Raw genomic sequence first — 15,697 nt, forward strand, 5'->3', positions numbered from 1 at the left:
TTTAAATAAGGACGAGGTCCTAAATATTTTTTTATCAATGGGAATGAAATTGTGTTTATCATGCCTTATTTGATTTTTAACGTGCATATCTGATATGGCTTTATGCCATTATTATCTAAATCGAATTCGGGTCCTCGTAGGGCCGCAAACCCTACTTGGACTAGTGTACACCTATGGTAGACTGTGTGCTAGCGTACGGGGTGACCGGTCTAGTGACTTGGTTTGTGGCCACATTCCATGTCATGTATTGGTAGATATGGCTAACGTCTATGGGAAAATGACTGATCAGTCGACTTTTACAATGAGAAATGATTTTGAGTGCCTCGGGCCTTTCTAAAGCTAAACCCCGATGGTTACTTATGTATGGCATGATAAATAATATTATTTTTGATAAAATGATTTCGGCATGAGCGCACTGAGTATTATTATAGTACTCAGCCCTGCATGTGTTTTCCTTATGTGCAGGTTGAGCGGAGACGAGCGGTTGGCGGTGTTGAGCAAATTAATTAATTTTATGAGACTGTCTTGAAACTCCGAGTGTCGTCGTGTCTTCACACATGACTTCACTTTTCTCTTGGATGCTTCCGCTAAAACATGATTTTCTTATCTTTTGGTTGATATTGAAACTATTGGATTACTGTTTTGGATTATTTTGAACCTTTCCCTTTTGACCTAAATTATGATAGTCACTCTTCATTGGTTTTTCTTCATTGCTAAAGCGTGACCTCTTTTCTTATACTTAATTGTTCATTAAATACTTTGGTCAAACCTCTTGATGAAACCCCAGCCTATTGTCCTTGTTGCATTTAAGTCCATTTAAGTCGCGATCGCCGCATTTATTCTACCCTAGAAGGGCGGTCGTGACAACAGTAGTACCACAAGCTGCTGGAGAATCTACATTAAAAAAAGAGATGATCGATGGTTTCACTTTCTTCTTTGCATAGCGCACACCTGTCATCACCAATCCCTTGTGCTCCATGCCTGAATAATCTTTCCTTTGTGTTGATTCTTCCATGGAGCAAAACCACAAATGCAATTATGCTCGTGGCGGAGCAATTTTCCTCCAAGCCAATCTTCCATCTTCCAAGGAAAGGTCTCTTGACTCCATTTGGCGATTGACCTGCAAAATAAATTTAGAGACCATAAAGGAAGAAGCATTGTCAAAAGCCCACACCCTCACATCCCTTGAGCTTTCTCTCATCCTCCAACGATTCAAGACATGCAGAAGATCTCCAACTAAGTCCTCTTCCCAGGAAAAAAGCTTTCTTCTCCCTTGGAACTTCCATGTCCATTCTCCTTGTTCCCATTCTCCAAAGTTCGCGACAACCTCCTCCTTTTGGGTAGATGAGCCAAACAATCTAGGGAACATTACCATAAGACTATCTTCTCCGACCCAAAAGTCTACCCAGAATCTCGCTTGTGCCCCGTTTCCCACCTTAACTCGAATTCATTTTCTCTCAACTTCCTGTGTCTCTTTGCTAAAATTCTCAAAGTTAGCGATTTGACACCAAAGACTGTTCATCCTCGCGTGGCTCGTAGTCCGGGGCCTCCCACTGTAATTATGATCATGATTTGAGTTGATGATTTCCTTCCATAACGTTTTTTGCTCGTCTGCGTATCTCCACCACCACTTGAAGAGTAAAGAAGCATTTTTAATGAAAATATCCCCCACCCCTAGACCTCCTTTATCCATTGGTTCTTGAATGACTTCCCTAGAGATCAGGTTGCCCCCTCTGTCGCCGTCTTTTTTCCCCAGAAAAAACTTCGTTGAAGTTGTATAATGCGCTCTGCCACTTTCTTAGGCATACAGAATATGCTTAGGTAGTACAAAGGAAGGTTATGGAGCACGGCTTTACCAAGGACTAGTCTCCCAGCCCTCGAGAGGCTCCTTGCCTTCCATAATGCAAGTCTCCGCTCAACCTTTTCTATTATTGACTTCCAAGTTTGAGCTCTCCGTGGGTTCGACCCGAGAGGGATGCCTAGGTATTTGATAGGCAAATTTGCAACAACACAATTCAGGGAACATTAGTTTAAAGAATCTACACGTAAACTCTGGTTTACAAGAATTTGAAGAAAAAAGTAAAATAGTTTTTTTTTAAAAGATAATGAAATAATAGTATTACTATTTCTTAACGGGTTATCAACATCCAATCTGAAATTATCATGCGGATTTGACCCATAATTTCCTACGGAATTGTGTCGGATTATTGTATCATGTAAAAAATTGACAGTCCTATTTTGTACATCATCTAAATATTTGTTTTGATATTGTTGCTACATAAAGAATACGACTATTTAAATGGGACGTCCCCAAAAAAATATGAGTTGCTTATATTGTAACGGAAGGAGTAATTTTGATGTAAGAATGTGAGTTTGTTTTACTTAAACTTTGTAATTTATTAATTTTTACTATTTTAATTTTACTATTAACCTAGTAATTAATATTGTAAATATTCTCTCTTTCATTTAGAGTACCTGCAACGGTATTCTTTGTTTTACTTAAACTTTTTAATTTATAAATTTTTACTATTTTAATTTTACTATTAACCTAGCAATTAATATTGTAAATATTCTCTCTTTCATTTAGAGCACCTGCAACGGTGCTCTTATTAAGAGCACCCGCCGTGCCCACTGCTGTGTTCTTGCCGACATCACGACCTTGTTCTTAGCTAAGAGCACCGCAACCGACGTGGCATGCTCTAATTGACCGCTAGTTTATCATTTTTTTTTGTTTTTGAATTAAAAAAATCTGAAAAATTCAGATTTAATAAAAAAAAAAATTTCCTACTTCCCAATAAAATAAATTCATTTTTCCACACTTTTAATTTATTTTTTCATTATTTTTATCTCAAAATTCCCACTTTCATCTATATAAATACCTCCATTTCAACACAAAAAATCACACTATACCAAACATCTCGCTCAACCTCAATTTTTAGGATTTTAATTATGTAATTTTTAACTTTTAAGATTTTAATTATGTAATTTTTAATTTTTTAGTAATTTGTAATAGTATTTCGGTTATTTTTCATGCATTTTAATATTGTGAAAATGTTTTTAGTAATTGAAGTATTTAAATTGAATAATAGAATGGTGGGACCCTTGAGCATGCTCTTGCGGAAGAGAGATGTGAGTGTTGTGCTTTTGCAGAAGAATAGAGAGTAAAAAATGAATAAAAGTGGGTTCGGGCATGGATGCTTTTACTCCATCCGTCCCTGGAAAATAAGCACTATTTTCTTTTTAGACTATTTCTGAAAAGATTAAACTTTCTAATTTTGAAAATTTAGTTACAAACTAAAAGGTGGACTCTAATCTACATGTCTCCTACTTAACTGATTATGCATTAAAACTTATGCTCATTCAAATGTTCATATTTTTTAAGGATGGATGGAGTATTATTTTATTGTTCTATAGTTAATTTCATGGAGTATTTTATTTTATAGTCCATTAAACCATTGGTTCATACCTAAAAGCTAAAACCGAAGAATAGCAAGTAAATCTGCTTAATAGTTTATCGGGTCAGAATATGAACCCAAACTGTCGGTTCAAAGCCTCTCTAGTCGTGTAATTGGTTGACACTCAACACTCAAACAAACAAGCGTGTATATATGAGTGAGAATAAAACCAACAAGTTGAATTGGTCTACATTTTAGGGATACGCGTTTACGAGGTACACGACTTTTATGTATTTAACTCGGGACACAAAATTTCTATATATCCCCCTTGGCTTTTTTTTTTATAAAAAAATTTGGAAATTTTCAATAATAGTATTAGTAGTTCATACTGCCAGCCGTGTCACACGCCCCAATATATTTATGCAAATTTTTAGTTTGCTTTTAATTAGTTTCTTATTCTTGATAACCTAAACACGCTCTTCTTTGGCTATAGACAAAAATAAATCTAGTTAAATGTTTGTATTTGTACACTTGGCGTTCACATTATTTTTCCATTTGTAATGAAACTCCAACCCCATCTTCTTTTTCTATGGGAATAGATAAATACTTCTCATGCTACCTAAAATTAATACTACTACTACTACTATGGAGTATATTTTGTGAATATAGTATATTGTAAAATTAGTTATGTAATTCACTTTTTTTATTATACTACTATATGTTTCGGTTGCTTTTACAATCTTACCAATCAAACTAAATTGAAACAACATTAAATTAGAAATGGATACCTAAATTATATCAATCAAACCTACTACTACTACTAGTGTTCCCTCTTCATTTTTTTATTTCTTTTTCACTACCTGAATTTTAATGAAAAATAAATTATAGTGACATTTGTAGTGGACCTTGTATCTTCAAAATGCACTTCTGGCGAATCCCTATTGGATCTCTTTCAGTCTCTTTCTCTCTCACAAACACACATTATATACGTGTATAAATGTAGTAATCGCACTAAATGAATATAGTTTAGAGCTGCAGGTTTAGCAGAGTTGGCATTATGTAGGGCTGACAATTTTTAACACGACACGATAACACGACACGAAACGACACGAAATTAATGGGTTTGGGTCAGAGCTTATTGGGTTCGTGTCCTTATCGGGTCGACCCGTTAAGGACACGAAAATTTCGTGTCGTGTTCGTGTCGGGGTCGTGTTATCCGTTAACAATACGTGTTCGTGTCGTGTTCGTGTCGGGTTCGTGTTATCCGTTAACAAATAATATTTTAATATTATTAATTCTTATTATTTTCATTTTTCAATATTTATTAAATTGACTCTCATAGTCTCATATGGTCATATCTCATTTAAATCATTTAAATATTTAATCACTTTCCAATATGTGTTGTTATCGTGTCGTGTTGACCCGAAGCGGTTCGTGTCGTTAATGGGTTCGTGTCTGAGGATAGCGGGTCGTGTTCGTGTTCGTGTTTGGGGTTTTCTTAACAGGTCGTGTTTGTGTTTGTTGTTATCGTGTTCGTGTCGTTATCGTGTCGACACGATAACGACCCGACACGAACGATTTGCCACCCCTAGCATTATGCCCTAAAATTCAGATTTAAAAAATTGAACGTTTCTTCTTTCTTATAGTACTATAAAATTCATTCTCTGTTTGTTAATTTGAACTAATAGAAAAAGTTAAAAGTGACTCAAGAATCTATATATTGTGTGGTTGGGTTTTGGGGGGAAAAGATTTGTAGGGTTAACAATGCTGGCAACCAAATATACAATAAGCTATAAATCTTGTCACTCCCATTTTAGATATGGTAGAATCAAATAAACCTTTTAGTGGCACCAATAATTTACTTAAAATAAATGTACATTTTTTTTATCTAATTTGTTAATACTTTGCATATGTGTATTAATGTGCCACGCACCACATCATACTCTAAGTTTTTAATTAATGAGTGATTATAATAATTAGAGTGTACAGTCATTAATGTGCCAAGTGTGACCTCTCTTGATCTATATAATTGGCTCATTACAGAGATGTTTAAGGACTTAAAGCATGATTATGAAGTGATTATTGTACCTGTACAAATCGGCCTTTTGTTGGAAAGTATATTAGTGGATCCAATTATGATTAGTTAATAGAAAAGAAAAGAAGTGCATTATTCATTGAAATTAAAGGAGAGTTACAGCTAAGTTTAAAATTTAATAACTCATCCATATACAATACAGGGGTGAGTTTACAATTTTATTGGTTCATGTTTCATACACTATAAAAAAAAGATTTTTATGTGAACCACACCTAGAGTTTAAATATAGATGTAATATCATAAACAATTAATGCAACTTCTGAAACAAACGCAAGTAAAAATTTATAATCATACATTTGGACTTTTATTAGCTTTGACATTATTTTTGGTTTTTTACACGTTACAACCAAGTACATTCCACATTTTTAACCCCAAATTAACTGCATGTTCAACTAAATGATAGAAAATTAATCATCACTCGTGTATGAATACTTCAACGTGTGTGAATTTATTTGCGCTACCACATATTTTTAAATAAATTTAGCTCATTAATCTCTCATGAATTTCCAAATTTGCACCAACAAAAAAGCATTAATACAGACTACAGAACAACCGATAACTAGTTCACTATTTGCCAGAATTTTAGTTCATATATTTATAGGATATTTCTTCTTGATACTTTATTACACTTTTAGTACTATCTATATTCAATGAAGTTGTGGGACACCTCCACAAAAAGTTGATGGAATTTTCAAAATCAAAATTTGATATAATTTGAATTAAAATTTGTTCACCAAAATTTACATGCATATCCCCTCGACCTAACATAAGCAAATACATCATCACCTAACCAAGTCAATATAATTATATTGGTCCCCAACATATATTATTCTTAATTATCAGCTAAATTTTGATTATTAAGATCCCTTGTAGAGTAAGTTGTTGTAGCGATTATAATTGGTGTATTACCTACTAAATCAAGAAAAGTGTTACATCAGCAGTGGCGTTTACTCTTTGAGGAGTCAATTAATTTTTCACTAAGGTAGGATTGGAAATTGAAGAGCATACTTTGAAATTTGACTCAATCAATTCACTCCTAAATAAAGCGAAAAAATTAATAATTTTTTTAATGCTCTTACGAAACATCAAAATAAAGAGAAAAAAATATTAATTTGTTTTTTTACTCGAGTTTCCCTTATAAAACTAGAAAAGGGTATTAGATATTTTAATATGATTATAGAAAAATGTTGGATGTAGCTTATATTTTCCAATAATTTCTTTTAGTCTTTGTAAAAGTTAATTACAATAAACTTATATAATTGGGAGGAACACAATATTAAAAGTGGCCTCACACATTAAAGTCAACAAACTCAAGAAGTGGACACTATTCTAATAAAACTAGTTGACAGTAAAGTCCTATGAAACTTGGGAAATTGATGAAGTTGAATAAATCAATTGGTAGAATATGAAAACTGCCCATTTTTTGGGATGCAAAAATGTTTATTTTTTTGGGTTTCATTTCCGTGCAAAAGAACACAAGTACATGTCCTTAAAAAGTCCGTTCCACATTTCCACGTGCTTCTCTCTCTTTTTCTCTCACACATACACACACCTCCCCATCACCAGCAGCCCCTCTCAAATTCGCCTCCTATATATATATATATACACACATGTAACCCTTCATAAGCCTACAATACTAGAAAAGAAACCTTCAAAAAACGATCTTTTCTTCTTCTCTTTCAAGATTCCTCCCAATTCTAAACCCATCCCATTTTCTGAGGTAAAAAGCTTCCGCCTTTCATGAAATTTCTTGTTTTCATTTGGTGCCTTTGTTTGCCATTTCACTTTCTCTAACATTTCAAAGATGGGATTTTGTATATACATTCAAATTGGTTTTGTGGGATCTCTGCAATTATGTTCTTGGCTCTTCCATATCTGAAATATGTGTGATTCTTGCTTTGCTATGCTCCGTATAATAAACCTTGTTTATTTCAATACTAATCAATTTGAGCATATTTTTTTAATAATTTGCAGAAAGCAAGTGTTGCAGTTGCATGGGTGTATATCCTTCCAGCCCTCTCACAGTGAGCTCTGATTTAGACATCAGTTTTGAGTCCTTCATTGCAAATCTGATAAGCAATGACAAGCTCAATAAGCCTATAATTGAGTCCATCAATCTCCAAGGCATACAAGTTGAGGGTGATGGCATTGACAGCAAATGTATGTTTGATGATCTGATGAGCCCTTTGGCTGGATCACTGATGGGGAGCATCCCTCATTCTCCGAAACACGAGGCAGCTATAAAGTTGCAGAAGGTCTACAAGAGTTTCAGAACCAGGAGGAAGTTAGCTGATTGTGCAGTTCTCATGGAGCAGAGCTGGTGGAAGTTGCTAGACTTTGCGGAGCTCAAGCATAGCTCCATTTCCTTCTTCGACATTGACAGACACGAGACTGCCATCTCGCGCTGGTCAAGAGCAAGAACCAGGGCTGCAAAGGTAGAATTCCTGCCACAAATTGCTTTGCTTTGCACACATTAATGCTCCCATCAATTGCCTAACATTGTTCCAATCTGCAGGTTGGAAAGGGGCTGTCCAGGAATGGGAAAGCTCAGAAACTTGCTTTGCAGCATTGGCTTGAAGCTGTGAGTAATTCCACCATCATTTTGTTTTGAGTATTTCTTGATTTCATTGGGAATGTTTACTGATTTGGTTGAATTTGGTGTTGAGCAGATTGATCCGCGGCACCGTTATGGCCACAATCTCCATTTCTATTATGTTAAATGGTTGAATTCACAAAGCAAAGAGCCCTTCTTTTATTGGTGAGCATCTTTCAATTCTTACATATGTTTATTTTGCTCCCAAGAAGATGGGATTCGTATCTAGTTGAGCTAACTAAATGTTTGATATTGTGCAGGCTAGATATTGGAGAAGGGAAAGACATCAATCTTGTCGAGAAGTGCCCTCGTTCGAAACTTCAGCAACAATGCATCAAGTATCTTGGCCCGGTATGCCTATTAGTCCTCGATTACTCCTATTTTCTGCATTAAGTAGTTAAAAAGATTAGTCTATGAGATAATTTTCTTACTGAATTTGGCTGTTTTGGTATGACAGATGGAACGAAAGGCGTATGAAGTTGTGATTGAGGGTGGGAGGCTCTTATACAAGCAGACAGGGGAGCCCCTTCACACCACTAAGGGTTCTAAGTGGATTTTTGTCCTCAGCACGTCGAGGACATTGTATGTCGGGAAGAAAAAGAAGGGCACGTTCCAACACTCGAGTTTCTTGGCAGGCGGAGCCACACTGGCTGCCGGGAGGATAGTAGCTGAAAATGGAGTCTTGAAGGTATATTCACATTGATGAAACTCTCACTTCTTTTTATTATGATTTAAGACAGTTAATCTAATTAATTTACTTGAATTCACAACAGGCAGTGTGGCCTCACAGTGGTCATTACAAGCCAACACCAGAAAATTTCCAAGATTTCATATCATTTCTCAGGGAGAACAATGTGGATCTCAATGATGTTAAGGTATGAAGAACTACCAATTCTTTCATGTTTGTTTCATGTGATGTCTGTGTCGTGACGAAATCAAGATTCGTGTTCTTAACATATTCGCCTTGTTACTTGCAGCTTGATTCCACCGATGAAGAAGAGGACCATCTGTACAATGCATCAGAAGATGATGCAGCTTCAACATCATCGGATAAAGCTCAGCCTGCAGAAGAAAGCACCACATGTGCTTCTCTGCAGACGCGCCAATCAAGAGGCATCATTCGAGAACTGACTGCCCTCGAGATACCTTGCAACAATAGCTTGTTAGAGAAGCTCATGTCTGAAAAACAAAGATCAAGCTCTGATGATTTCCTCCTAGAATCACCGACTGAGTCCGATGAGGCCAAGGCCGAAGTGGGGAGCATTTCACAAAGAATCAACCAACACAAAGAGAGCAAGTCTTTTCAGCTGGGAAAGCAGCTTTCTTGCAACTGGAGCACTGGGGCAGGCCCTCGGATAGGCTGTGTGAGAGACTATCCTTGGCGCCTCCAAGAACGCGCCTTAGAGGAAGTGAATCTGTCTCCAACAAGCATCCAACGGCTGAGATTAGACGCCCCCTTGCCATCTGAATCACGACGAGCAGGCATCAGCATTCTTTCTTGCCGGACTAGTAGTGCACATTCAACAAAACAGTCCTCACCTCTACATTCACTCTCATACTGAAAATAGTGGTCATTATTTGATTTTAAACCATTTCAAGGGGATTCTTTGGTTTTTCATTGCAATAGGAGTTCCCATCATTTTTATAATTTTTTTAACCATTTTTTTAGAATACACATGTACATCAATTTTGTTCTCCAAATCTAGTACAGAATACTAGAAGATGATGTAGGTTGTATATATATTTTGACAATGTAACTCCCTAGAATATTTGATTCTTTCTTCAATTACAACTTTCATCAATCTCTTGTAGTTGCAATATTTGGAGATATCATGTGATGAAGATGAAGATACATTGGTAGTAAAGTCTACATTGTGTGTTTGTATAATGTTGTAACTACCAAAAAAAAAGAGTAAAATTTGCATCAGTTTTACGCGTTTATAGCAATTGAATAATATGACTTGTTCAATCCATTTTGAGACCAATGTCGGGATTTACTTCATCAATGCACGTCATGCATATATTTGTAAAACAAGATGATGCTGGCTTGTGGGGTCGGCTTTGAAGTCTGTCCATTCATCATAAACTTGGCAAGCTGTATGGATAAATTTTCCAGCATTTTTGTTTGTTTTTTGTTCAGTTGACTCTTTTTTGTTTATTTTTTTAATTATTTTGTTTGCTTCAAAGCCAAGTCTTCGTGTTTGACAAATATTGGGTGAGTGAGCTGCAAGTTTTCTTTCATATATATCTTGAATTTAATTTCTACACAATTTCCTAGTATAATCTCACAAATGTTCAAGAAAGTGTTGTGTTGCTTGCAACAATATTATACAAGAGCAAATACATATGAATAGGAAAATTATCAAATAAAGACCTGGCAATTTGGTGGATGGCACCGCATTTAATTTATTTAATAAAACACAATAATACACACACTTTTGGTGAGAATTTGTATAACATATAGTGGCATGTATAAGCCCATTTAATAGTACTCCCTCCGTCCCAAAGAAGATGACCCCTTCTTGGGACGGCACGGGATTTTATGCATGCTAATTTTAAAATGTTTAAAAAGAGAGAGAGAGAAAATTGTTGGGTGTTAAAAGTAGGAGAGATGAATAAAGTAAGAGAGATAAAAGGTTGTTGATGTTTAAAAGTAGAAGAGATGCAAAAAGTAAGATAGAGAAAATGTTGTTGGGTGTTTAAAAGTAAGAGAGATGAATAAAGTAAGTAAGAAAAAAGATAATTAAGTATTTTAAATATTTCCTAAATAAGAAGGAGGTCATCTTAGTTGGGACGGACGAAAAAGGAAAGTGGATCATCTTCGGTGGGACGAAGGGAGTAATTTGATAAAGAAGAAGTTGATTTGGCGGTCAAAGATGGGGTCTTCAGTCAAATGTCAAAACCATGGTTGTATATAGTAGTAGTATTAATTACTTCAAGAAAACTATTTCATCACATAATGGTCATTAAAGAATTGTTTAGTTACAGGAATAACAGTCATATCTCACAAATTTTGGAGTGCGTGGCATGTTCTTACAGCTGGGAAGACACTAACTTTAAGAAATGTTTGTGATTTAAAACTTGATAGATGTATTAGTGATTAATTTAAGATCTAAATGATCCAAAAATATCGTCTCATGATATAAATATATAAAAACTATACATGCAACAATTTTTTTTCAAATCAAGTGCCAATAATTTTAAGTAATCGATCCATTTTTTTTGGATCCTCAATTAATTGTAAAGAAGTTTCTAAAATGGAAAGTACAGAGCAAGTCAAAATGGTAGATGGAAACGCATCAAATGCAAACACCTACTCACTTTTTGAATAATAAACAAATTGAGTCGCAGTATAAAAATATGGTTTTTATTTTCAAAATTTTGAAAGAAATCAAAATGGATTAGCTGGTCAATATATTTTTCTCATCTAGGGAGATGTGGAGCAAGAATTAGGCTTGTCCACCAAGATTCTCATACCATATTTAGGTTATTACTTCGAGCAATTCACTTTATAAAAAAAAGCAGTAATTAATAAAAAAAAATATTTATTTAACTCTGATCAAGATGCACAAATTTCAGAACTCTAATTGAGCTGTAATGCCATGATAATCCAAACATAAGACATGCAAAAAGTACAGACATAAACATGAAATTAATTAATAAAATATACAAAAGTTGCTCCTCGGTTTGTTACCAAATGTTAAGGCAAGAAAATGCGCAACTTGGACTTCAACTCGATGATAATAATGCCCTTTTTTGTGGAATGATAACCAATTTATATTTTAAAAATCTCGAGTATAGATCTTGCCAAAAAATAGGTTTACTTAAATCCCACCACATATTTATAGTTTTTATAAGGCAAAATAAAACAATAATTCATAGTCTAGCACTCTAGCTTATGATTGTAATTTTGTGTTTAGAAAATTATGTATTAAGACAAAAAAATATTGTTAGAAAGCAACCAAGGTGTACTGTCACTTAGATCCAAAAGCAAGGACAGTTACAAGTACAGAGACAAAATTGAATACTAGAATATATTCCATCAAGATCAATAATATATAACGTCTTCTACATTATAATTTCAGTTCATGAATGTCCAATTTTTGTGATTATTGTAAAGGGTTGTTCCCAAACAAAAACCTGCATATTTATTATTTTTATCAACATTTGAAAGGGTTGTTTAATGTTAAATATTAGAAAATTGCATGATTGATCCATGCTTTTTATTGTATGATTGCATTAATTTGCTCCCAATCATTCATCTACTTCCCCGAGTATAATTTTCAGTTACTCTTTTTTTTAAAATATGTTCACAGGCTCTCTCTTTCTATAAGAATGGCCTTGCTGGATTTGTGAATCATGTTTTCTTGAATAGTTGTGGTGTGTCCATTCATGTATCTGCACAATCTTTTTGTTAGGGTTAAGTGAATTTTTTTTTGATATGAATTAAATTAGCACGGTGAATCTTAGGGTTTATATGAGGACACATTTATGAAGAGACAAGAAATCTAAATATGGAATATAAGTAGATTTTCTCTAGACAAAAAATTTATGGACATACATGCATGTCAAAGCAAAAAGATTTTGCTTTTGAAATGAAATCCTATAGTACATTTCCACATGAAAATAGAGTTATGGTAATGTGACAGATAGTTAGTGAAAAATAACAATTAGGTTAAATAAATAAAATCAGTGGTAGATTCAGAGGACAATAAAGAAATTATCAAGTAACAAAATATATTTTTCAAATTTACCAAATGAAATTTCAAAAGCAATTACACATGCAACACCTAGTGTTGGAACGAAGAAAATATTGGTAATTGAAGGAAATAATCAAAGTTACAATTAAAGAAAGAAATAGATTTAATTATAATCATCTAGATTATAATTTACTTTCCTTGTTAATGTAGAATATAACTCTAAATATCAAGGGCGATCGCTCGGCCCTTGCGATCCCCCCCCCCCCCCAATCGGCTCTTGTAGGTCACCATTGTGGGGATGGGCCTATCTCCCATCCCCTTCGGCTTCGCCCGGAAGCCTATCAATCGACCCAGCCGATATCCCTTTTTTCTTTTTAAATTTAATTCAATTTTTAATCCACTATATATACCTCATTCCCCATCAATTCACATTCATCCCTTTCCAATCTCAATTTCAATTCTACTTCTCTACACGGTGATATGAACTTCAGCAATTTTACATTAATTCACATTTTATCTATCTTTATCTTGTTTTTTCTTTGTTTTTTTAATGTAGGATGTTTTGTTTTATTTTTAATAAAATTTGTTTTTTGCATATATTACTTTATCTTTAATTTACACCAACAATTAAAAGTGAAATATATAAAAATAGTGATGATTTGGAAATGAAATGAGCTTTGAGATAGGCTTTGAGATGGGCTCTCATTGCAGGGAGATAGGTTCTTAGATGAGCCTGATGACGTGGCAAGAAAAAAATAGAGATATGCTCTGAGATGGGCTCCGGAGATGGGTCACCATTGCTAATGCTCTTTTTTTTACATTGCTATTTTATTTTTCGCATTCTATTTTCGCCACTTATTGATTTTATTTATAGTATAGCTATATGGCGTTGATTGGGCACGGAGTACTAAGATGGAAATTTATAATCAATACCCAATAATAAAAGAATAAACTGCAAATTAACTTATTTTTACAAAGGAGATATTATTATTAACTTGATAAATATACTAACACTTAATAAGTTTGTAAATCAAACACATCCCCACAAAAATGGCCTAATGCGATTTGTGGCTGTTTTATTTTGGGCCGAATATAACTCAATAGTAGTTGGGTTAAAAGAACCCACTTACATTTGTTTGGCCCAAGCCCAGTTCTGACATTAATTAATATATTTAAGATTGGGCCATTCCAGATGGACTTTCCAATACTATAAAGACTAAAGTCCCAATTTGGTCCTTAACATATTGCGTTTTTTGATTTTGGTCCAAAACATTATCTTTTGAATTATTCGGTCCCTCACATTTGAAATCGGATCACATTTGGTCCATTTTGGACGGTTCCGTCAAATTTTTGACGGTTTTAATAACGGGTCACAAATCCGTCACTAATCCGTCACTAACTGGGAGAAACTGATCCGTCACTAATTATCATTTTAGTTATTTACGTGTAAGTTACATAAATTAGGAGGAAATTGAGGCATGGAAGTACTATTATTAGAATAATGATAATTAAATACACCATCCGTCCCCGATTAAGAGTCACTCTTTTCCATTTCGGTCCGTCCCCCATTAAGAGTCACTCTTCCTACTTACCATATTTGGATTAGTGACGGATTTGTGACAGATTAGTGACGGATCAGTTTCTCCCAGTTAGTGACGGATTTGTGACCCGGTAATTAAAACTGTCAAAAATTTGACGGAACCTTCCAAAATGGACCAAATGTGATCCGATTTCAAATGTGAGGGACCGAATAATTCAAAAGATAATGTTTTTGACCAAAATTTAATAAAATGCAATATGTTAAAGACCAAATTGAGACTTTAGTCTACTATAAAATACGTGGATCTAAGATAGGAGTAGCAAAAACAAATAAAAGATGAGTTCATATCCTTCTTAATTTAATTTTGATCAAGTTATATAAATAGGGCTAAATTTCTAGAAGAAATTTAATGATTTTATATAAGTAGGAGTGGATTTAACTTCTATACTTGAGAAAAGGAAACCAAATTAAATTGCTATAATACGTAGAATGGTCTTATTGAGCATAGAAAGTGACTTCAAAAAAATATTGAAAGAAACTTTGGACGAATTGGATAACGTCTACTCTTATCATATAATCGAATCATAGTAATATGACACATTCCAAAATAATACGTAACTATTAGTATTAAACTTCCCCGATCCTAACTAAGTTGAGTCGTATTCTTTTAGGGAATGTTCCACGTCCCAACTAAATTGGGTCATTTTTCATTATTTGACCAAAAAAAAAAACATCTCATCACTCTTACTTTTTTCATGGCATATTTTATTTCTCTCTCTTATTATTTTTTAACACAATTTTTTAATTTTCGTGTCCAAAAGTTTTAACTCCATTTTCCTTTCTTCTCCCCGCTCCACCCTTTTTCTTTCTTCTTCTTCTTCACAAACAACCAGAAACGGAGAAACTCCCTCACCCACGAACCCAACCTCCCCACATACCTTGGCTGCGTGGCGCTGTGACGAGCTCCCCTTACCCATTTAGGAGACTCTAATATTGTGCACCACTTTGTAAAGAGCGACATATTTCAAAGAAGCAAAAGAGTGATACTCCTTCCATCCGCCAATAGGAGTCTTATTTCTTTCTGGCATATATTTTAAGTAATGCTAAGAAAAGTGGGTGGAAAAAAGTTTATAGAATTTGAGTCCTACTTGTATATTAGTTTTAAATGAAATGTGAGTGGAATGTGAAACTCTATTACCATATATAGTAAAAGTGAATCAAGACTCCTATTTGCGGATGGACTAAAATGGAAAAACGGGACCTATATTTACGGACGGAAGGACTAGCAATTAAAAGCCATCAATAGTACTTCAATACACACGTTAATAATAATAATAACAATATTAATATATTATTATTATTATTATTATTATT

General features: G+C 34.3%; 1 protein-coding gene across 1 annotated transcript; it reads left to right on the forward strand.

Annotated features, from left to right (window-relative positions):
* The first annotated feature begins 7,126 nt into the window (after nt 1–7,126).
* LOC121767939 (IQ domain-containing protein IQM2-like) lies at nt 7,127–9,852 on the forward strand. The gene is made up of 8 exons (XM_042164271.1): nt 7,127–7,210; nt 7,465–7,925; nt 8,006–8,071; nt 8,160–8,248; nt 8,344–8,434; nt 8,541–8,771; nt 8,857–8,958; nt 9,061–9,852. Exons 2-8 carry the CDS (start codon nt 7,485–7,487, stop codon nt 9,643–9,645), a joined length of 1,605 nt encoding a protein of 534 aa, XP_042020205.1. The 5' UTR covers nt 7,127–7,210; nt 7,465–7,484; the 3' UTR covers nt 9,646–9,852.
* The last annotated feature ends 5,845 nt before the right edge of the window (nt 9,853–15,697 follow it).

The sequence above is a fragment of the Salvia splendens genome, chromosome 2 (assembly GCF_004379255.2).
Source record: "Salvia splendens isolate huo1 chromosome 2, SspV2, whole genome shotgun sequence".
NCBI classification, from domain to species: domain Eukaryota; kingdom Viridiplantae; phylum Streptophyta; class Magnoliopsida; order Lamiales; family Lamiaceae; genus Salvia; species Salvia splendens.